Here is a 22,732-nt window from a genome sequence, read left to right as displayed (position 1 = left end):
TGAAAAAATCCTGTAGAGAATCTTCCGGTTAAATGTGTGTGTGGTCCATCGATTTGTTGACACCTCATCTCATGTCATTTGCAATGTGGCGCAACATCCAGTTTATGTATGAAAATGAAATATGTTTGTAAATTGCACATTTATACCAATGATTGTAATTTTATATTTATGCAATTAAAAGTAAGACCTATGCTCTTGGGTTTCATCAAGCATTGCTACCCAGTGAGGTTTCTTTGATTTTCCATTTACCGGTAATTGGGGATCTTGAGCAACACATCCGTAAAACAATTTATGGGATGCCCCAAAAAAAAAAAAGTAAAAATAAAATCTAACCTCTAAAAAGTACACATGAATGGCCAATCATCATTATTTTATATGAACAGAATGTCTTGCAAGGCACACAGTGAGCATTCATCATATTTTGGCTTAATAGCACCAAACAATGGAGTTTGGCTGCAGCTTCACAGTGCTTGCTCTTCTGCCAACTCTATTTGCATCATATACTTTGAAATTCAGTGATGTCATTATGCCAGGCGTGTAATTTATGGTTTAACGGTATCACACTGTGGTGCAATGTGCCTAAATTTGCTGTAGAGCAGTACAACAGCTACTCGCCATATGTTGTCTTATAGTTTTTAATTTACATTGAGAACAAAAAGTATGCTGGAGGTGAAACAGCTTTGGGTCGATTCTTCAGTAATGGGCCAGTTAGAATTTTAGTCATAAAGAAGAGATCTGTAGTTGCATTTATTAAGAAAATCAGTCGAATCTGAGCAAATAATGTGGACAAGCATACATTATCATAATGCTGGGGGGTGTTAAAAGGAGTCTGCATATGAAGCGTCCCACAATGTCACTGTGGTCATCCAAGCGGATATTTTCAAAGAATAAGCGAATTGTTGCTCCCTGACGTTTTCCTGTAATATCATATTCCAGAACCTGATTATGAAGATTTTTTTTTCTGCACTACCAACAATGGTTCTTGGTTAAAGAGATGAGCTACGAAGAAAAATTATATATATATATATATATATATATATATATAAATTATATATATATATATATATATATATATATATAGATAGATATAAGTAGTTTCTGTGATGATCTTATCCCAAAGCAGGCAAAAGTATTTCGTTTGTGCTCGCGCTCATGTAAGAGCAATATGACCTACACCATTACTCTTCGCACTGCGTTGCTCCATTGCCACTGCTGGTTTTGCTCCACTGCTCGTATTGCTTCTTGGATGCAGAGGAGTTAGTTTGCCAAATTGTCCTGAATTGTACCACACATTCATGGGTAGTCTGTAATACATCTTCATTTTAAGATTGTCGCAAGTGATTAGGACACCAAGCTGTTAAGAATCATCTTCTCTTAATAAAAGCTTGTCAAGCTGAACAGATCGGTCCAAGCATTACAGAACTTAAATTGGCTTTGGGGTCTCTGGAAGAGTCATTATGAAAACGCCTTTTGCAGAGCAATGTTGGCTCCATTTTTTACACATTAATTTGATGTCTGATTTGGACCAACAGAGAAGAGCGGACAAAGTAGCCTTTTCAATTTTCCTCCGACAGAAGTCCTAGCAGAGGAAGGGTGGTGGTGTCAGTGTTGTTGTAGCCCCTTTCATCCTGCTATACAATGTACAGTAATACAATACATATTTATATGGCACTTTCACAAAAGCTGCAACAGTAACAAAATGCTTTACAGAACATTTAATGTACAACATAATACACAACGCTACAGAACATGTTGACAATAATACAATTGTAACATCTATTCCTACATATGCCTGATGAGTTCATAGTGGTCTGTGGAAAGTGTTCTGTGGTCTGATGAATCCACAAATCGACCATGCATATTGCTATCAGTGCAACGCTCAAAATCCAGCATCTATGATGACATGGGGTTGTGTTAGTGCCCAGGACATGGGTAATTTGCACATCTGTGGAGGGCATCATTAATACGTAAAGGTACATTCAGGGTTTGGGGCAACATATGGTACCATCTAAGCAACATCTTTTCAGGGACACCCCTGCCTATTTTACCAAGCCACACTCTGCACATGTTCCGACAGCATGGCTTTGTCGTAAAAGCGTGTGAGTGCCTGACTGGCTTGCCAGCCGTCAAGACCTTTCGCCCATTGAAAATGTGTGCCACATTATGAAGCACAAAATTTGACAACTGAGACGCCAGACAGTTCAACAATTACAATTCTGCATCAAGCACGAATTGAAAAGAATTGCACCTACTAAAGCCAGTTCCTGTCCTCAGTTCCGCTTATTGAGTGTTGTTAGAAGGAAAGGTGATGGAACGTAGTGCTAATTATAACTCTGTCCCAGCATTTTTGGGGAATGTGTTGCAGACATCAAAATCTAAATGATTGAATGACGAATGATCAATCAACTTTATTCTGTTTTTTTTTATTATCACAACATCATAAATTCTTTGATATTGGAGATTGTACATTTGCACTTGTCTGACAGTTAAGAGTGTTAAAATCTTACTTCAAGCATTTAACTGCCTGTACAGTTAATAAAGGTTTTAGGGCGGTTACAGTTTGCTGGTGAAACAGTCGAATCCCGAGCACAATTGATGTCGATGGAAAAAAAAAATTGAAATTAGAGGAAATTGAGACTGAACCAGTGATACAGAACAGATTGCATTCACCGGTTCGACTGAAGCGTCGATGGGACCTGGTGAGAGTGCATACAGTACACAAGTTCAATTGAAAACGTGAAGTCGTGGAAACATTTACATGTAAACGGACTCAGCAGCCAGAGAGTAATGAGCCAATTACCTTATGACATCTGCTCTTTCAATTACCAAGGGGATAGATAGGGAGAAGAGAGGGGTTAATAGATAAGGGAAACTCACCAATTCAGCAAATGAAGTACATTATGATCTCTTCCTCCGATCAGCATACAGAGGTGTTTATTATTGCATAAATTCTTCAGTGACAGCCAGCTTCCAATGCAATAAAACCTCTGAGCAGTTTGCATCAGATAAAGTCAAATGAATACTGATCAGGCTGGAGAGGAAAAGCTTTCAGCTTTGGACACCTTCCTCACTCACGTGAAATGGAGAAATTGACAAAAATTCAATTGGCTTGTCGTTATCTCTGCCAAACAACCACTAAAGTCTTAACAAAGTGTGCATTAAAAGCATGCCTCTGGTAGATTGCTGTGGAAAATCTTCAATACATTGGTGCAATATGCTCGCATTTTCCTGCTTTGTATGTGGGGGTGGCAAATGTTTTTTGCCCAGCACTCTGCAGCAAAATGTATTTCCATATGTGTTAAATTGCCCATTCAGCACTGCGGAGAAGAAGACGGTATATAGCATTGCTTATTTCAATACGCCTCTTAGTCTTGATCTATATCTACTAAAAGGAGACGTTTTTCTGCTGATGTCTTGTCTGCTGACTATACTGTAGCCTCACCATTAGGAATTGTTTCCACCTTGGCATGAGATTGATGTGACTGAACCTTTGTCACATATGCTTCTGTCAAGTTTAGCTGGAAAATTGGAAAACGATTGGCGGCAAGAATGTCATGATGTCAGAAATAGCACGGGTTAACAGTGATCCCCAACAAATTGACCTTGATTGATCAATTTATTAATTTGCAGGTTTGCCCAAGTACATTTTAGGGGACTAAATTAATACAGCAGGACCACAGAATTACTCATACATAGATAGAGTAAATATTGCCCTTTTAGAAGAATGTTGCAGTCATTAAAGTCTGTGCTCTGGGCCACTGCTAATCCCACATAGCATTCTATTAAGATAAGAAACTATTATGTTGTTTTTATATATACCGATACTGCTTATAAACAGCTGAATTATCAGTGTTTTCAGTCTGTATAGCGGCATAAAATTAATTAGGAGTCCTTGTTTTATGTGACATATGGCAATCAATTAATGTTTACACATCCCTTGAAAGCAATGAGATAGTAAGACGTGCCTTCTCAAAGAGAAATGGTACCAAAGGCAGCTTCAAGAAACAACTTCCACATAAGGTTCCATAATCCTTTCTTAATTAGACACTTTTCATCACCCACACAAACCACATGCCAAAAATTCAGATGTGGGTGGACACTTGGGTATTTTGCCTTGTCAAATGTATGTCACTTTTTGCAAACATAGTGAGAATAATATCATATTCGATTCTTGGTGTCCGGGGCAAGCAAACTGGTGGTGTAAGAGTATCCAACTGTCCCTCCGGGAAATTCAGATGAAGGTGGTTTAGTACCAGAAGAAGGCCAAATATGCTGACCTGGTGGCTGAGTGTCAGAGGAAGGGATGGAAAAGTAGCTGCAAGCTCAGAAGTAGGTGGTGGGGACTTCACAGGCCAATGTCTACATCGGGTCTGAGAATCTTAAGACAGTTCGGGGCCAGCTGTATCACCTGCGTGAGAGTGTCTGATGTGAGACCCGAAAACAACCTGTGACCCAGTTAACATCAAAGATGTGCCCAGGTTCCACCACAAAGTGTATCTCTGTACCATTGCATACTTATGAGGATAACAGACAAGTCCTGAAAACAATCCGAAATTTATGGTTTAACAATGTAATTCGGAATGCGCAAGGAATTTTTTGCCTCGACTGGTTTTAAATCATACTGTAGTTGTGGTTACACTGATTCTGCAAAGGGAACTGCGAGACAGATTATGCGATTTGTTTAAACTCTATTTTTCTCAAACTGAAACAGATTTTTTTTGTGTACTGTATTATTATTATTATGCCGCCCTCTTCTGGATGTCTATTATAAGCACAGTTGCGGCACAGTTCCGGGCGTACGATCCTGAAAGTATGTCTTTATTTTATTGTCCTCGTTATTTAACGTTATTTATTTTTTACTGATTTTACACACGTTCAGTAACCCATGCAAGTACAGATGTCATAGTAAAGGGGTGTCCAGTGCTGCACCTCCTGAGTTGTGAAGACGTTACAATAACTTGCTCCGAGGCACGTCGACAGTAGTCAGGAAGCAAACCAGGACCTCTCCAACATCTAGGCTAGGGGCACTGTGTAACTCAAACGTTCAAATTCACGGTTCCAAAGCGCAAGTCCACATTAATGAGCTACTTTAAGTTGAAATTTCTGTATTGTGTTTTCGATTAATTTGAAGGAACCTTCCATTTTCATTTAGAAAAGATTAAATTACCTTAGTACAGCTTTATGAAAGAAACAAAAGAGAATCATCTGCCAACTGCGTGTAAATGACGACTGAAATGTTTCTCTGGTTAATATAATGCTTTTGTCGTGGTTTTGATATTTGTAGGTGGAAAAATATTTTGTTGACTTTCTTTTATGTGCGTCAAATGACAGACGCCATGCTTGCAATTTGCTTTGCGCTCTTCCTGGTTCCGAGTTTAAGCCACGTCATTTCTGGGTCACCGTGATGTTTGGACCACGTGACCTCACAGTTCCCCAGTTCTCGTTTGTCATTGGACGACAATGGTTGTAGCCGCGCCTTCCTCTTGACTCCGCGTGCTTTTCCCCGCGAACATAGGCAGCTCATGCTGCGTGTTTATGGCGTAGGGAGCTGAACTTAGCAACAGCTAAATTTGTAACTTGTCACAGTCGAGGTTCTTAATGGCGAAGCAAAGCTCACTTCTCAATTTCTTCTCAAAGTCTCCGCCGCCGGTGTCCAAACCGAAGCCCAGTGCACACCCGGTAGAGGCCGATTTGCCGTCCTCCATCGACAAGTCCAATTCGTCTCCAAAAGAAGAAGCTAAACTACCCCCGAGCAAGGCCACCAAAGTAAAATCAAAAAGTGTCGTTAAGAATGCGAAAGGAGGATTCAACAAACTATTCGGCGACAAGGCGTCAACACCAAAAGACGCGTGAGTTAATTTTGCTATTCTTTTTTGGCTCTGCCTAATTCCTGGATAATTTGTGCGTAAACTGTATTCCCCCCCCCCCCCCCCCCGCCGCTCCTTGCTATAGTTGCTAATGAATGTTGTAAGTGATGTAAAATATCGTTCCTTGACATTCAGGGAATAGATTAGAAACAAGTGCAAAGATTATGTATTTCTCTCGTTTGAATGCTAAATGACCAGAAGTCTTACCAATTTATCGTTGTAGAATAAAAAGTAGCATCAACCACAATGTTGATATGTCTTACATTGTATGAGAGATGCCAAATAACAGGTTGACGGCATGCCTAAGGGGTATGTTTTATAATCATTCCTGTGGTCATGGTTATTAATGTATTTTTCAGGAATAAACGTCTACAGTTAACCCCCTCCGAATGACACACAAACGTCAGATTTAGCATTATTGTTGCATTCCATTTCTGCTTTCAGGAGCTTCACATCCTCATTCAGTGCTGGCTCTCTTGTTTGGACAAAGTTGGAGGGGCATCCATGGTGGCCATGCATGGTGGTACCTCAACCGCTGACTGGACAGCAGATGCGAGGCCGCGGTCGAGCCCAACGTTTACATGTCCATTTTTTTGATGAACCACCCACACGGGGATGGGTCAGCACCAAATACGTCAGAGAGTACCAAGGTTAGACATTTTTTTAAATCTCCGTTTAAGTCCTCTAGCTAAACATGCCAGCTGTCATTGATGTGAGATGTGTTATCATTTGTGTTGCAGGCTCGGACAATAGTGACGCTAAAACCGGAGGGTTGTTTTTCAGTGGGAAGCCTGAAATCCACCGTGCAATGGAACTTGCGGACAAAGTCTTGTTCGATAGCCCAGAAAAACGATTAAAAATGCCTCTCTGCACAGATCCATCGGATGACGAAGAAGAAGAAATGGAGGTGACACAATCTAATTTAATTTGTTGTCGAATTGGATGTAAATAGGCTAACATTAATGTAACAATGCTCCCATGCTTTCAATTTAATAATGTGTACTTTTTTTATTTATGTTATCAGCTCGATAAACCGAGAGTGACTGATGATGAGGTCAGCGATGAAGATCAAGAGAAGAATGAGAAATTAAAATCATCCAGGGTTGGTCCACGTCCAACCCGGTCCAAGGGAAATAAAGCCAAGCGCCGCCGCATCGTCGTGGCCTCAGATAGTGAGGGATCTGATGATGAATTTAAACCTGAGCAAGCCTCGAGCAGCAGTGAGGATGAAGAGGAAGAGGCTACGGTGAGCAGTGAGGTCGAAGAAGCAGGGAGCACACAAGAGTCTGAAGCGGAAAGCCCAGTTAAGCCTGTAAAACGTAAACGGTCCATGGACAAGCCTGCAACAACAAAGCCAAAGATGATCAGTACCCCTTCCAGTGCACCGAAAAGACCTCTAGCGTCTCTATCTGTCAACACAAAGTCTCGTTTGTCCGCCTTTTCAGCCCCTGACAGCTTCGAAAGCCAGGCTACTGGGTCAGGCACAGGTGGAGGATCCACAATTTGGGACCACGAGAAGCTAGAGTGGTTGCAGGATCACCGGAGGAAAGATGCCCAAAGGCGCAAAGTGACGGATGACGGATATGATCCGACCACCCTGTATGTGCCGGAAGACTTCAACAACCGAAACACTCCTGGTATACGTCAGTGGTGGATGATCAAATCCCAGATGTTCGACGCTGTTATTTTCTATAAGGTTGGAAAGTTCTACGAACTCTACCACATGGATGCCGTGATCGGAGTCAATGAGCTTGGATTGACTTTTATGAAAGGGACATGGGCACACTCTGGCTTTCCAGAAATTGGGTTTGCGCGCTTCTCAGACGTACTGGTCCAGAAGGGCTACAAGGTGGCACGTGTGGAGCAGACCGAAACCCCAGAAATGATGGAAGCACGATGTAAGACTCTGCTCAAACCCACCAAGTTTGACCGTGTTGTGAAAAGAGAAGTGTGCAGGATCATAACGCGAGGCACCCAAACCTACAGCGTGTTGGACGGTACCCCGACTGAGAGTCAGAGCAAGTTTTTGCTCAGTTTAAAGGAGAAACCCGAAGATGAAGGAAAGGGGGGTTGTTGCCGCACTTACGGAGTCTGCTTTGTCGATACCTCTGTTGGCTGCTTCCATGTTGGTCAGTTTCCAGACGACCGGCACTGTTCACGTCTACGCACCCTGATAGCACACTTTGCGCCCGCTGAAGTGCTTTTCGAAAAGGGGAACCCATCCGTCGAAACGCGCAAAATACTTAAGGCTTCTCTCTCCTCGGCGCTGCAGGAGGGACTGAATGCAAGCACTCAATTCTGGGATGCTCAGAACACTCTGAAAAATCTTTCAGAGGAAGACTACTTTAGAGAGAGTGCGGGCAAGGACCAGGGGAGAGGGAGAGGTTTTCTCCCAGCTGTTCTTAAAAAAATGACCTCCGAGAGTGATTCGCTCGGTCTTACCCCCAAGGATGGCTACGAGCTGGCACTCTCCTCATTGGGTGGATGCATCTTCTACTTGAAGAAGTGTCTCGTGGACCAGGAGCTCCTCTCCATGGCCAATTTTGAAGAATACACCCCTGTCGACGTTGAAATGGACAAAGCTGCCGGACGGAAAAGTTTCTTCGCTCAGACTCGCCAGCGCATGGTCTTGGATGGAGTGACTCTGGCAAACCTTGAGATCTTTCAGAACGGTTCTGGAGGTACGGAAGGAACGCTGCTCGAGCGTCTGGACACCTGCTCCAGCCCCTTTGGAAAGCGGCTGCTCAAGCAGTGGCTCTGTGCTCCCCTGTGTAATCCAACATCCATCAGGGATAGACTGGATGCGCTGGAAGACCTGATGGCTGCTCAAGCGCAAGTGTCCGAAGTTTCTGACCTGCTGAAGAAACTCCCAGATTTGGAGCGCCTCCTGAGTAAAATTCACAGCATTGGCACACCACTGAAGGGTCAGAACCACCCGGACAGCAGGGCGGTCCTCTATGAGGACGTCACCTACAGCAAGAGGAAAATAGCAGACTTTCTGTCTGCGCTCGAAGGTTTCCAAACAATGCAGGAGATTGTCAATGTCTTTGCATCAGTTACTGGCGACTTTCAGTCCAAATTACTTTGCCAAGTGGTCAGTCTTCGAAGTGACAGTGGCGGTCTCTTTCCTGACCTCTCGGCTGAACTCAAGCGCTGGGAGACGGCTTTCGACCACCAGAAAGCTCGTAACACCGGTGTCATTACACCGAAGAAGGGCTTCGACCCAGAATATGACCAGGCCCTGGTCGGCATCCAGAATTGCAATCAAAAGCTACAGGATTATCTAGACCGACAGAAAAAGAGACTCGGTTGCAAGAACATGGTGTATTGGGGCACCGGGCGAAATCGCTTTCAAATGGAGGTGCCCGATAGCGTCTCTGAGAGGAATATTCCAGAGGAGTATGAGGTGAAGTCCACAAAGAAAGGCTGCAAACGTTACGTGACGACGGAGTCTGATCATCTGTTTTCCGAGTTACAAGGATTTGAGGAGAAGAGAGATGCTGCCCTGAAAGACTGCATGAGGAGGCTCTTCTACAACTTTGACAAGAACTACAGCAACTGGAAAACTGCGGTGGAGTGCATAGCTGTGCTTGGTATAAACATTTATTTGATTTCCACAGCATCGTTACAACACACTGCACACAAGCAAAACAAATTTTGCTTCAAGAGGAAGTTAAGTCAAACCTTTTCTTTACAATAATGTGTTCTATGCACCCCCCGCTAAGTCTAAACATGGCATTCTGATTAAATTTGCATTTGTGGAATATGAATTAAGCAGCAAAATCTACCAGTTTTGTCCATCTCAGGGGGCGGCCATTTTGCCATTGGCTGTCGACTGAAAATGACATCACGGTTGCTCAGGGCTCAGACAACGACCAATCATATCACCCATCACAAATTAAGCTCATGCATGAGGTTTGACTACAATGATGAACTGAGTTTTAATTTTTAAGTAATCTAAAAGTAATTTGTTTCCAGATGTTCTGCTGGCCTTATCACGCTACAGCCAGGGCGGAGATGGACCAATGACTAGGCCGCAGGTTGTTCTCCCAGGTGGCGATGAGCAAGTAGCACCCTTCCTCGAGCTCGCCGGTTCTCGTCACCCCTGTGTTACCAAGACATTTTTTGGCGATGACTTCATCCCTAATGACATCTACATCGGCTGCCCCGGTGGCAGTGAGGACGGCGAAGAGCAAAAAAGTCATGCCTCCTGTGTCCTCGTCACAGGGCCCAATATGGGCGGAAAGTCCACACTCATGAGACAGGTGGGCCACTCATGGCTGCACGGGGGGAAATCATGTGACACTACGCTGTCTGATATCGACTTGTTGCATATGCTCAATCCACTTTTTGTCTCTTGATATCCATATTTATGCCTCTCATTCAATTTGTAATCCCTTGTCAAATGTGACTGGAGAATATAATTTTCATCTTCATATTTCATACAAATTCAAGAAATAGATTAATGAATGTTTTGGTCTTATAGTTTATTATGCCAAAATAAAGGCAAATGCACCGCAAAGACATTTGAGAGACAATTTATGTATCTAGCGGTACTTAAGTTGTAGTTGTAAAATTGCAACTACTTTTTACTACGTTGCGTTGCCAAATTGAATTTGATTAATTTTTCAGCGCCAATGTTATCGTGTAATGCAGGTGTTTTTCTGTGAATGTTGTTGCCTGACAGAATGACAAAAAGTATGCATCTGTCCTTTGCCGCAGTGTGGCCTTGTGATTGTGCTCGCTCAGCTGGGTTGCTTTGTACCGGCCGAGAGTCTGCGCTTCACGCCAGTCGATCGAGTCTTCACTCGGCTCGGCGCTTCGGATCGTATCATGGCAGGTAAAGTTTCAAAACGGGAGACATTTCTACGCTTCCGCTATCTGAGCTTCTATTAATCCCCTTGTCCGCTATAGGAGAAAGCACCTTCTTTGTTGAGCTGAGCGAGACTGCGTGTATTCTGCACCATGCCACCAAAAACTCACTTGTGCTTCTGGATGAATTGGGTACACATTCACTCGTCGTGATGCTTTAGTTTTTGCATGCGTTCGTGGAAGCATTCAGTTGTGAACTGTGAACAGGAAGGGGCACGGCCACATATGACGGCACGGCCATCGCCTGTGCTGTTGTGAAGGAACTTGCTGAAAATATCTGCTGTCGCACACTCTTCTCTACACACTACCACTCCCTGGTGGAGGACTACGCCAACAATCCAGCGGTGCGCCTCGGCCACATGGTGAGCATGTCATTTGTGACATTCACTTGGAATCTGTAGAGGGTCTTCGTTGAATTTTTATGAATGAATTAGGCTATCACTAATCTACACTCAAAGAGTAATAAAGCTGCAAATACTATGTTTGTATAAAAAACAAGTTTAGGCCATAAATTTAAAACAAACGGTGTTACCATGTGGCATTTGTAAAGTTGAACTGCCATAAATTTAGAGCATCATAAACTGAGGACGGATAAGAATTATCCTTTGAATGTGTAGAATACTCTTATGTGTTGTTGAAGGCTATTGTTTCCTGGTTGCTGCCCAAATGGAGCATGTGGCATAGTGTACATTTTCAGCGACTTGCATATACAGTAAGAGCTCTGCAATGCATCTCATTCAGGCATGCATGGTGGAAAACGAGTGTGAGGATCCAAGCCAAGAAACCATCACATTCCTCTACAAGTTCATTTCTGGGGCGTGTCCCAAGAGCTATGGCTTCAACGCTGCTCGACTTGCCAGCCTGCCAGAAATGGTCATCCAGTCAGGGCACAGAAAGGCCAGAGAGTTTGAGAAGAGCACCATGAGCCGCAGACTCTTCAAGTATGTTCTTAGTGTGATGTTTTGGGGGGGTTTTCTTGAAGTTGTCGTTGCCCAGCTCACTGTGACAACTTCTCTACTCTTAACAGGAAGCTCTGCCAGTTTGCTGAAGACACCACGCAGGATAAGACCCATTTCAATGCACTTGTTCAGATGATCCAAGCCATGTAATTTGGAAACCTGTGTTAGGCATAGTTATGTCACACTACAATCCCGCACTCAATGTGCACCGTTATGCTTTGATCACATTTGCATCTGCAGTCATGTCACTTTTCTGACACAGTCCATTATTTTGACACATAGCGCTCACATATCAAACACACCACTTGACCCAGGTGCAGTGTGAAGGGCCTAGTTTTAGTGCATACTTTGTTTTGTACTGCAGGAGAAAATACTACTTACTGTGATATAATAAAGTTTATTAAAAAAAAAGACAATGTTCACCTAGGAAATTAAACCCTTTTAATTCAAGCTAGTGCCTACATAACGGTTATTGAATACTTCACAATATATTAAGTCTAGATGTTATGATACATGCATACATTTCAGTCTGAATTAGAACCCACAATCACCAGTACACATGAAGTGGGGGAGGGATAATGAAATTATAGAGTGCTGTATGAAGATACTGGTCTTCAATGGAGTAAAAAGCCTACTAAGTTTTCCTGCAACACTGATAAATGTGTGTGGGGGGGGGGGGGGGGCTGAAAGGGATTTCACAAGACCTGGGGCTCAATTAAATGGAAACAATGAAGCAGTTAAACTACAAGGTGGAATAGTTGGGATTTTTGGGCATGTAAATGCCAAGAGATTCATGGCAATAGCGGTCAACCAGCCATGTGTGGGTCAAGAGAAGAGAGCTGACTTGTTTGCTTTATGCATACGTTTATGCATTTTGAATACATTGGTGTGAAGAAATAGAAGTCTTATGAAAGTCCATTTCAGTCTGTGTTGCAAATGTGACAGCGTTGCAGGAGAAACTGCTTAGTGTTTCCCTCTCATTTCTCAGATCTCTTTCACAGAAAGAAGTTAGATACTGCGACATGAGTATAATTACAGCAATTCTGGGGTACAATAACAAACAAAAAAAAACATTTAATAAAATAAAGACATTCAAGTACAGTAAGATTTTTGCATGAAAATACAAAACTACACAAAAAGCATTAAAATCAAACAGTTGAGTTGGATGTTTGGGGGGGCGGAAGTGCTAGTTCATATATTCTCATACGGATGGTACGAGCAGCTCGGTCACCCAGCGATGGAAGCATTGTGGCCTTGAGGGTGATTTACGCCACCAAAACGTCTCTTTGCCAAGTTTCTACATGACTGCCCTTTTTTTCTTCTCCAATGTGGTGATCCACTCCCCCAGTTGTCATAGTCCCTCATTTGGGCAACCCGACATGCCCACAAACTCCCTCTGCATCATTTTCAATTGATGTCACTTTTTTTTTTTAATTATAAAATAAAGAATCAGAAAAGATAGGCATATTTTATGTCCAAGTCTCTTTTTTTTTCCATTGTAAATGCTCTGCGAGAGTCTATTTAAATTTGAGTTTCCTCCTCCTCCACTGCGGTCCCGAGCATCCATTACTGCTGAGGCGCGACTGGACTCGTGATCTGGGGCTCAGTTGTGCTGCAGCGTATTGGACTCTATAGGAGGCGCAGAGTCGTAGAGGGTGTCTGTGTCGTGTGTCGGCTCTCCGGCTAATGTGCAAGGATTTGACAGTGTCCCTGCCCCACAGTCACAGAAAAACCTATGAGTGACGAGATGGGGAAAAGGATGAAAATCACACTGACTGAATAGAGGGAAGCATTGTTTAGCTATTCAACCTGAAAGCTACTGTTTTAATACAAAGGGGTGCGTCTCAGAGTATTTCAGGGTCCAAAATGTGTTGGGCACACTGACCGATCGTGTCTGATGAACTCCACATCGTGTCCCTGGTGGCACTTTTTGATGCAGTTCACACAGATGGCGTTGCGGTCTGTTGTGTTACAGGTGTGGCACCTGTGGCGAGCCAAATGGGAGCCGTGAAAAGTCAAAACAAAAACAGCAGGTGACATTGTTATCTGGTTCTCTTGATGAAATTACCTGTAAAAATCGTGCATTGGATAGCTGGTGTAACTTGAAATCTTGTACAGGCACTGACCTCTGCTCACAGCTTTTTCAATGGCATCTTGATTGTTCATTATTTTGTTATCTGCAGGACAACAAAAATTACAATTGTCATTTGATAACAGTTGGTCGAGAGTTTGTCAAGCTAGTACCTTTCATCGTAACATTGACACCAGATGCAAGAAAAAGCCCTCCGAAGCGATTATTGAAGATCTGATTGCCCTCTAAAGTCGCCGTGGCATGATTGGTGATCTCGATACCTGGTGAAAACATACGGGACTCAGCTGTACGTTGCCTTTTTTTAACGTTCTGTAATTACACTCAATCCTGGATTTCAGGTGAACTGACCTGCGGCAAAGCCGTCAAATATTCTATTTTTCCTCAAGACGGGGTGACTGTTGGTGCTGATGAGGACGCCTGCCTGGGCATTTCTGAAGATGTCATTTTCTTCAAGCAAACCTGAAGGAAGACATGAATGGCAATTTACATCCATTTTAAAATACCAATGAAACCTACTGTTATTCCACAATTGTCTTTGTAAATGGAAAATAAATTCCAGTAAGTACATTAAAAAAATAATTTACATCGAACCACAGCAACTTTGTGTCAAAAAATATTTTTATACTGTAATTATAATAATACATAAATAAAACGAGAGTAGAATGAAACAGCAGCAGACTAAAACACATAAGTTATCTCATAACTGCAGCCTCCTAATTGTTTTCAGTGAAATATGATCCGGTCAAAAAATGAGAGCACCTGAAATGACGCCTCACAAGATTTGAAAGCCAACTTAACCAGCCTGGCAAATACGACTATGTCTGAGTTGTTTGTCTTCATGTAAACGTTCTGCTCTCCTTACTAAGAATATACCTCCGTTGTGCCACAAAATACTGAGCGCATAACTAAACTAATACGAATGTTCCGTCCCCTGAATGAACACCATTACAATTTCACTCTTTTCATGCATCTTTTCCTGTACAATAAATTCACGGTGTGTGCGGGGGAGAGAGACTAAATATGTGAATTTGTGAGTGGGCAGGGGTTTATCGTATTCAATAGTCCAACAACAACGATTCATGTCAACATAGTTACCTCTTCCGCCATTAAATATGCAGATTCCGCCGTCTCGCCCATCATGGATCTTATTCCTTCGCAGGGTTGGGTTGCTGTCTGTCTTAATCCACACTCCTGCCATTGCATTGTCAAAGATCTCATTGTCCTCGATAAAGCCCAGGCCTGCAAAACAAACCGTTTCAATTTCAAGAAAATTTGGGTCTTCATACCATTAAAAAAAAATAAAATAAAATAATAATAATTTAAAAGATTATGTCCACTACTCGCCTGAGTTGTAAACCAAAATGCCACCGTTCTGACCACCCCATATTTTGTTCCGCCGGATTTTGGGATTGCTGCCAGTTCTAGTTATGGGAGAGAGGGCATAATTGGGACACAAGCTCACTTCTAGAACAAATTTCAGGTCTGCATGGACCAAAGTAATGTGAAACCATGATCCTCATACAAACCTTATTTGAACTCCAGAATACATGTGATTGTAAATGTCATTGTCTTCCAAAACACCATGGCCATTGTCATAAAAGTAGACCCCGACCTGTCACAATGAAAGATGGTGATGAATCTGAATATTCTGATCAGACCATTTCATGTTGACTTACATTTTAACGGCTGAATAACTAAAAACAAAAAAGAAACCCTCTGTATGAAGGTGGCAAATCCAGCACAAGCTTGTCCCTTTAAAACAAGTCATGCCATTTACTTTGCAGTTGTGTTCATAATAATAACAGCAGAGTTTATTCTATCAGCTGGTTTAGGTTTCTCACTTTGCCCTTGCTACGTGATGTCGGTATTCCCTGGACACTTAACAGGCACTCGCTAATATTGTGACGGCTAATTGGTTGCTTTGTTGGGTTCTTTGCTTGTATAGCTGGAAAATATTCAAATATGATGTGGGAGAGTTTTATTTCAGACATGCTATATGAATGCAATTTAAGACCAAATAAAAATGATTCAAGACAAAATTCTGTGAGTTTGAAACTTTAAAGCCTTAATTTTTTTTCTCCAAATCAAAGACTTTGACCCAGTGGAAACCCAATGTAACACGGGTTGTAATCATACCTGCTTGCCGCTGTGTATCCTGTTCCTCCGCAGTACTGGCGTGCTGCCTGTTGTGACCCACACTCCAGCCAGCGTGTTGCTGTACACTTCATTCTCCTCGATGACACCTTGTCCTTTCTCATGCTGTGTGACGGGGAAAAAAAAAAAGCCAGGTGCCTCATTAAAAATTGCACATACATTTAAAAGATAAGAAATGTTCAAACTTAATGGATTTCATCTAAATTGCAATCTCACCACATAAATGCCACCATGCTGACCGTCGTGGATCTTATTGTGTCTGACAATAGGGCAGCTATTTGTCCTGATCTGTATCCCAGCCAAGGCATTTCCATAGATGTCGTTTCCTTCAATGAGACCTCGGCCATCACCAAAAATATACACTCCACCTTGGTTGCCATTGAATATAGCATTTCCCCTGCATTGAGAAATCACATTTCAGCATAAAGGGCACAAGTAGATGCATACGTAAACATTTTGACGCTGGGGTGACCATGCTGACCGTATTGTTGGGTCGCTGTTAGAGGTGATCCACACTCCGGCAAAGTTATTGGCATAGATTTTATTTTCAATGAACTGTCCGCGGCCCTTTTCATGCACGTAGATGCCCCCCGTCTGGCCATGATGGATCTCACAGCGCACCACTGTCGGATTGGCGTATGCCTTCACCTCAAACCCGGCGATGCGGTTCCTGTGGATGTTGCAGCTCTCAAAGTAACCCTGGAAACAGACCAGAAAAGGGACTTTGACAACCACGGTGCCGTAATGGCAGGAAAATACTACTTACTGGGATTTGTTGTTTGAAAACTTACCATGCCGTGGTCAAATGTAAAAACGCCGACATCTCTGCCATGGTGAATGTGATTCCTTCTGATGATTGGGTTGCCATGGTTTTTCACCCAGATACCAGCCAGAGCATTGTTTGAGATCTCGTTGTCCTCATATATTCCCTGGAAAAACATTAAATACTTTTCTGAAATGTTCATTCTCAGACTTGTGTGAATGAAGGGGCGTAGTACCTGGGCATGGTCGGTGATGTAAAGCCCAACATTTTCACAGTCACTGATGTTACAGTGCTTGATTGTGGGACAAGCACCCTGGCCACTAACGCACACCGCTGACCCCACTGGGGGAGAAAAAAAAATACAGGATGAACATTTACGTAACGTAGAGACACACTCTTGAAGCAGAGCAAAGTATTAGAAGCCTTAAATACCTGTGCATGTGCTGCGTATAATGCAGTGGTCAATAATTGGGCTGCAGTTGACAGTAATCTCCAAGCAATGGTGGGCATTATGGTGCTGGGCGGATTTATCGTCAGGATTAAACTACAGTGGACACAAGAGTCCAGATGATCACCATCTCGTGAGATCAGGCAACACAACAATAATAATCATGTAAACTCACCCTTATGGTCATGTAACCGACGTACGCGTCTTCTGAACCTTCCATGAACACAAATGTGGAGTCTCTGGTATTCTCAATGATGACTTTCTCTGCCACTTTGCCAGGAGCTACAAACAGAGGAGAAGGGTCAAACTAGAGTGCAGAATCGCTCAAAAGAAACAAAATGTAAAAAGTAAGACACGCATACCAGCACCAATCATTGTGATCGGCGACTCAATGTAGATCCATTCATCTGTGTAAATACCAGTGTGAACAAATATGAGGCCGTCAAAGTGCGGCTCCTGACCTCCTCCAAGAGCATCTTCTATGGTGTCATAGTACTTGGATGGGGGGAAAAAACAGAGGCGTCAGATCATCTTTGCGGTATTGAAAAGGACCAACAAATGTTTGCGTGAAGTCACTTACAAACATGTTATCTCTCCCTTTGTACCTCGCAGGATTGCTGTAGAAGTGTTCTGCAAAACCCGGTTTCACGTGCGCGCCTTTATACTGCAAACAAATGGTCACCCAATTAGCCATTCTTCTCAATACGAACTTTGACAAAGACATTTGGGGTGGGAGGAATGACGGTATTAAGATGAGTGGGGGTGAAGCCATCATGAAAATATTGCAGAAATGTACTGGCTCAAGGAAACCTTCAAGGTTAATGTAGCCCAAAGGAAGACAAATTAAACACAGTGTGCCTTTCACACCCTGCAAATGGAAGGTCACAGTTATGGCCTGTGGTGTTGTCCTTTTACATTAGCCATCCAAACCCAGCACAAAAGAAAGACAAAATGTCTCAAAATAGATGTAAAAAAATTTTTTTACATTTAACAATGTGTTCTGTGTTGTGTCATGGGGTGAAACTCCCTAACAGTGTCAGTCAAGACTATTGCAGCTGACAATGTTCACATTGTGTGGTTGTATTTAATGTGGCCATCGATGCCATGAAGAAGACATAAGGACAGCATTTGCAAAATCACATTGTTTTACTCTGCTGAAATTAAAATACTTTAAATAAAGCACACAAAAAAATAGAAAAGACAACCACAGGGGTCTGAAAGCTCATGAATTAATATCGTACCAGCTGTTGAAAACTTTCCTTCCAGGGATTTGGCTGCTCATATTCTTCTGGATTTATTTGGAAGAACTTCCCTGCCTCTGGATGCATCATGGGTCGCGTGTACTCAAAAACCTCCATGTACAGTCTTTTCCTGAAACAAGATCCATATTGTATTGTTATTGGCATGGCATAGGACTGCAAAGTCTACAGTTACTAAAATAGCGTCGAAAAACCTCGCTGCACAAAATGCAACAAAAACATATTTTACCCTTCCCAAACGTGCTGTGTGCTGTGCAGATCGCAAATAGCAAAGAAAAATCTTGAAATAAAAATGGCAAAACATGCTTGTTTTCAGCTGTTAGTCATTCCTAGTCCAAGTCCTCCAAAATCATCACTTTTTAGAACCGTGCTCTATAAAAGGCATACATAGGAATAGTTGTTCCGATTGCATTATTGTTGATGTTTTATGTGATATGTTCTGTTGTATTCTTGTTTTTTTGGGTTGAATGCTCGGTAAACAAAAAAAATCCCCCTGATTCCTAAGTACGCTTTGTTGTTTGAACCGCCTATAAAGTACGTCAGAACTTTGGTATCGTGACAGTGTGTGGCAAACAGAACAATTCATGACAGAAATAAGTGTGTGAACGTTAAACACATCCTTGTAAGCAGATTTCCTAAAGATGCAATGTTTAATAAAAAATCTTCGTAAATAGTGCTTTAAATGATGGAACACACTACCAGAGACTCACCAGAGGATGGGGTCATTTGCCAACTCGCTGAAGCGCTTGCACACGCATGCCGAGCGGCACAAATCCTGCTCTAGTAGGTATGAGAAGATCTTTAGCACCACCTCGTCTGGAAGCTTCTCCTGCAAATACTGCTCAGCTGGAGCTGCTGAAAGGATATATTTGGGGCTATGAGTGAACAACAGGCATATATACTTAATTACAAGAAGTCACACTGCATGTCAGGTTGTCTCATTTCAGAAAATATAACACCACTCCTTCCATCAAAACACGTGAGTCCGTAATGTAATTCCGCCTGATTGAATGCAATTTTACTTTCAGGTGGTTTGATTTAGAATGTTCTGTTTTTTATGGTTGGAAATTTGGACTAAGTCTGACTGAGTGCGAGTGAAGGGGAAGGAAAATGGTTCAAGACAATGTCCTTATGCTAGAAAACATCTACCCAATAAACCCAACATGGTAGATTCTATTTCTCACTTTATCCACCAATTTTCTTTTCATTCAAGACTACAATGATTTTACACTTGTGTTGTTGAATTATCTGTATTACAATATCAAATCTTTCAAAATCAGTTTCATTTTTTTCACGTTTAAACAAGTTAATGTGGGAAAAACTAATCAGTATAATCAGTTGCTCAAAGTGCATTTTCGTCTGATTCGAGTGTCAATACAAACACTACAGTACACTCAAAAAGTGTGCATAGTTACATGGAATATCTTGACATTTGCCTGAAACCCTGGGTCGCTTTGGTCGGTGACCAAAGTTTTCTGTGGTTGAAGTGGAAGCACCCTATGAGAGGAACAAATCAAAGGAAACATTTGTACACAAAGTTGTGTTTATGAGGCATGCACAGTCATCTTGTTTCTTGTACCTCCATGTTTGTCTTTGTCGGACACACTGTTCTCTTGGGCAGAGACTTTCTTCTAAGTTGGTATGGACTGTTCTGAGCTCCTGGACCAGATTCTTCTGCAACCATATCTGCAGGAATGTCCTCATCTGGTAATTGTAAAGATAGAGATTATTCAAACGATTGAACAAAACACATATGTAAGATATTGACTAGTGGTGCTCCGGCCGATGGGACAGCAATCGGCCAGTTTCTGTGGGAAAGTACATGACCGGCATATATCAATCAGTGCCTGATCACAAAAAAATATATAATAATTCAGCCCGCAGCCAACTACATACCAGCCTGTGTGCAATGTAGCATCCCCTCCCTCTTTCCTTAACACTGCACCAGAGAGGGTTAAACTAAAACTATCATACTGTCGTGTGGAACTTTCATGTAATTTGATAGTGTGGAGCTAATAATCTAAGCAGTCGTCTGAATCTGTATCGGACGATCGATCACACTTATAGATAATTGGGATCAGAACCGGCAGCATAAAACCCTGGTCGGAACATCCCTTGTATTGACAGACATGAATGAGGTAAAGGTGACACAACATTTATATGCATATTACATGTAGGTAGAGCATACAGATACATTACATAAGTGCCGTCTCAAAGACCGTCAAGTACATGATGCAACAACATTTGTCAGCAACAGCACAAAAGACACACTAGAACACAGGTACAAAAAGTTGTAATTACCTACTTTGTACGCTCCAGAAACCAATACAGATCCCATCAAGAAGGGGATTCAATCAAGCCTAAATAGAGCATTCACCCAGTGCTATATGCTAAGCAATGGTGGGTTGTTAGGTACCCCTGAAGGGAGATGCAAAGCCTTGTCTGCTTGTTGCTCTGGTTGCAAAGATGACACTCCCAGGCTAATGAGCCAGCCCCCACCAAAAACAGTGCAACAATTAGATTCAGATAAATCAGGTAGGAATAGTAAAGACCAACCTGCACACACCTTGTAAAATTTTCTAATGGACAATAAATATCCGTCAGTATATTTTATGAGATCACTTAATGACTCCAGCCAAACAGAGGTGGCGTGAATGGTTTCCACTAGCACCTAATTACTCCTGCATATCACTAGCGAAATTGTATGTTGTTCTTTCTCTATCAAACGCATTTCAGCTATAACAACAGCATAACCAGCTATTTGTTTACGTTTTGCAACCGCTGCACGTACTCTACTCCATTACAGTAAATGTGCGTTTCGATGAATTTAAGTCAAACCATAGTTGTTAAAACATCAAATCCCAAAGTTGTATTCCTTCATTGACCAGGAAGGGTCTGATACGAAAGACCTGGGTTCAACTAGTTAGCCAAACATGCTAATAATAGCATCGGGGACGGCTGGGTTCATTGAGTATGCTACGACAACCACTTTGTGTCCCATTTCCTACGTTTGCCAGTCGTGAAACAAGCAACCCCCGTATCAAGCTCGTCATTTTACCGTCACAACAAACGTTGGTTGGTGGGAAAGCACACTTCCAACATCGGTAATACAAGTCAACTCAAATCAATGCCCACGAAGAGCAAAAAAATAAATTAGAGCAAAACAAAGAACGGCCTGAATGCTAGGTCAGAACACAAAAGCCTCGGCGTTGCCTGACAACACAAGCCGACGTATACGCCTGGTATATGGTACCTATCGTTTCAACAACAACCGACATTCTGCAGATCTGAAACAACGGTGACGATCACACACCTTCACTTCAATAAATATGCAGACAAATAAGTATTGACCGAGTGACAAAGCAACATGAACGCTTCCCAGACCAATATCGAGGTTACCTCTTTCCTGGTGGTTCCTCTCCGGCTGCACCGGGCGCGGCCTCGACACTCGCCTTGGTCTTCTGCTAACGTTACTTGCTCTGACGGAGTTCATTTGGGGTGTTGTTAATCGGAAGAAATGTCGAAGCCTTCACAGCAGAAGAGGCGACGTCGTGCGCATCGTCTAGGCCTCTTCCAGGAGCATTGCGAGATCTGTCATCTTCTGCGGTGGGTTTAGGAAAATTGCACGGCGGTCGGGTTATTCCTGGTCCCCTACACTGGCGCTATATCTCGGCCTAACCACTGTAGCAGGAGGAGCCATAACAGACTTGCACAGTCCGCCTGGAATCAGTCGCATCACATGGGACAACCTCTCCCCGTCACATGGCCCTCTTACATCCAGCCCAAACAATCAATTACGATTGCACCAACTACACCCAAATTGTAGCCAACGTGGGGCTCCTGGTTGGAGGTAAGGTGACTTGATAAACGGCATTGTGATTGTTTTAAAGTAAACCTTCACAATTCAAAGATATACTAATACAAAAGTCGAATCAAGTAGCGAGCCTTTACAAAGCTGTTGTAGCCTTGTGTAGAACTGTACTACGCTGTACTCATGCAGCCAAATATAATTTATCAGTGTAGTTGATCAAATTATGATCACTGTAAAGGTTTATGCTACTTGTGAGATTATTAAGGTGTACCAAATGTTATTGGGTGGTTTTGCACCAATAGACTTGACAAGGCTATGTAGAATTTTGTCACGAAACAGACACAAGGTTCTACATTAACAGTGGCCCGATGGCCTGAGGCCACTACTGTTACGGGCCACCCCAATTTCACTGTCTCTGGCCTGAACGGGCCAATACAAATTTCATAAGTATGTGTGATGAAATTAACACATTCTCATTGTTTTAATAGTTAATAATCATTATTTGTA

General features: G+C 42.4%; 2 protein-coding genes across 3 annotated transcripts; one reads left to right on the top strand and one right to left on the bottom strand.

Moving 5' to 3' along the window:
- The first annotated feature begins 5,458 nt into the window (after positions 1-5,458).
- On the top strand, positions 5,459-13,686 carry msh6 (mutS homolog 6 (E. coli)). Its single transcript, XM_086121811.1, has 10 exons — positions 5,459-5,849; positions 6,312-6,517; positions 6,608-6,774; positions 6,892-9,460; positions 9,846-10,132; positions 10,590-10,707; positions 10,782-10,871; positions 10,947-11,101; positions 11,481-11,680; positions 11,767-13,686. The coding sequence occupies exons 1-10, from the start codon at positions 5,599-5,601 to the stop codon at positions 11,846-11,848; spliced, it is 4,125 nt and encodes a 1,374-aa protein (XP_085977937.1). The 5' UTR covers positions 5,459-5,598; the 3' UTR covers positions 11,849-13,686.
- On the bottom strand, positions 12,748-22,102 carry fbxo11a (F-box protein 11a). Of its 2 annotated transcripts, none has more exons than XR_015102017.1 (22): positions 21,814-22,102; positions 19,994-20,118; positions 19,830-19,911; positions 19,125-19,269; positions 18,397-18,526; positions 17,736-17,819; positions 17,518-17,650; positions 17,331-17,437; positions 17,140-17,251; positions 16,943-17,049; positions 16,736-16,873; positions 16,426-16,643; positions 16,161-16,341; positions 15,927-16,049; positions 15,317-15,402; positions 15,135-15,211; positions 14,886-15,029; positions 14,139-14,249; positions 13,943-14,050; positions 13,825-13,875; positions 13,584-13,682; positions 12,748-13,431 (listed from the first exon to the last, which is right to left on the bottom strand). XR_015102017.1 is itself a non-coding variant. In XM_086121812.1 (22 exons), the coding sequence occupies exons 1-22, from the start codon at positions 21,905-21,907 to the stop codon at positions 13,302-13,304; spliced, it is 2,643 nt and encodes an 880-aa protein (XP_085977938.1). In that variant the 5' UTR covers positions 21,908-22,099; the 3' UTR covers positions 12,748-13,301. The 2 variants fall into 2 exon arrangements, 1 of the variants encoding a protein (XP_085977938.1); XM_086121812.1 differs by having other exon boundaries at positions 13,767-13,875; positions 21,814-22,099.
- Positions 22,103-22,732: the final 630 nt, after the last annotated feature.

The sequence above is a fragment of the Hippocampus guttulatus genome, chromosome 10 (genome assembly GCF_054856545.1).
Source record: "Hippocampus guttulatus isolate MCC_2025c chromosome 10, RoL_Hgut_1.0, whole genome shotgun sequence".
In the NCBI taxonomy this organism is placed as follows: domain Eukaryota; kingdom Metazoa; phylum Chordata; class Actinopteri; order Syngnathiformes; family Syngnathidae; genus Hippocampus; species Hippocampus guttulatus.
This window is presented reverse-complemented; position numbering and strand designations above follow the sequence as displayed.

Coding starts and splice junctions, on each gene's coding strand:
- msh6 (XM_086121811.1), top strand. CDS start 5,599: ATGGCGAAGCAAAGCTCACTTCTCAATTTCTTCTCAAAGTCTCCGCCG. Junction 10,133..10,589: donor AGTCCACACTCATGAGACAG/GTGGGCCACTCA, acceptor CCTTTGCCGCAG/TGTGGCCTTGTGATTGTGCT. Junction 10,708..10,781: donor TTCGGATCGTATCATGGCAG/GTAAAGTTTCAA, acceptor TGTCCGCTATAG/GAGAAAGCACCTTCTTTGTT.
- fbxo11a (XM_086121812.1), bottom strand. CDS start 21,907: ATGAACTCCGTCAGAGCAAGTAACGTTAGCAGAAGACCAAGGCGAGTG. Junction 16,874..16,942: donor ACATCACCGACCATGCCCAG/GTACTACGCCCC, acceptor ATGTTTTTCCAG/GGAATATATGAGGACAACGA. Junction 15,212..15,316: donor TATTCTGGAGTTCAAATAAG/GTTTGTATGAGG, acceptor TCCCATAACTAG/AACTGGCAGCAATCCCAAAA.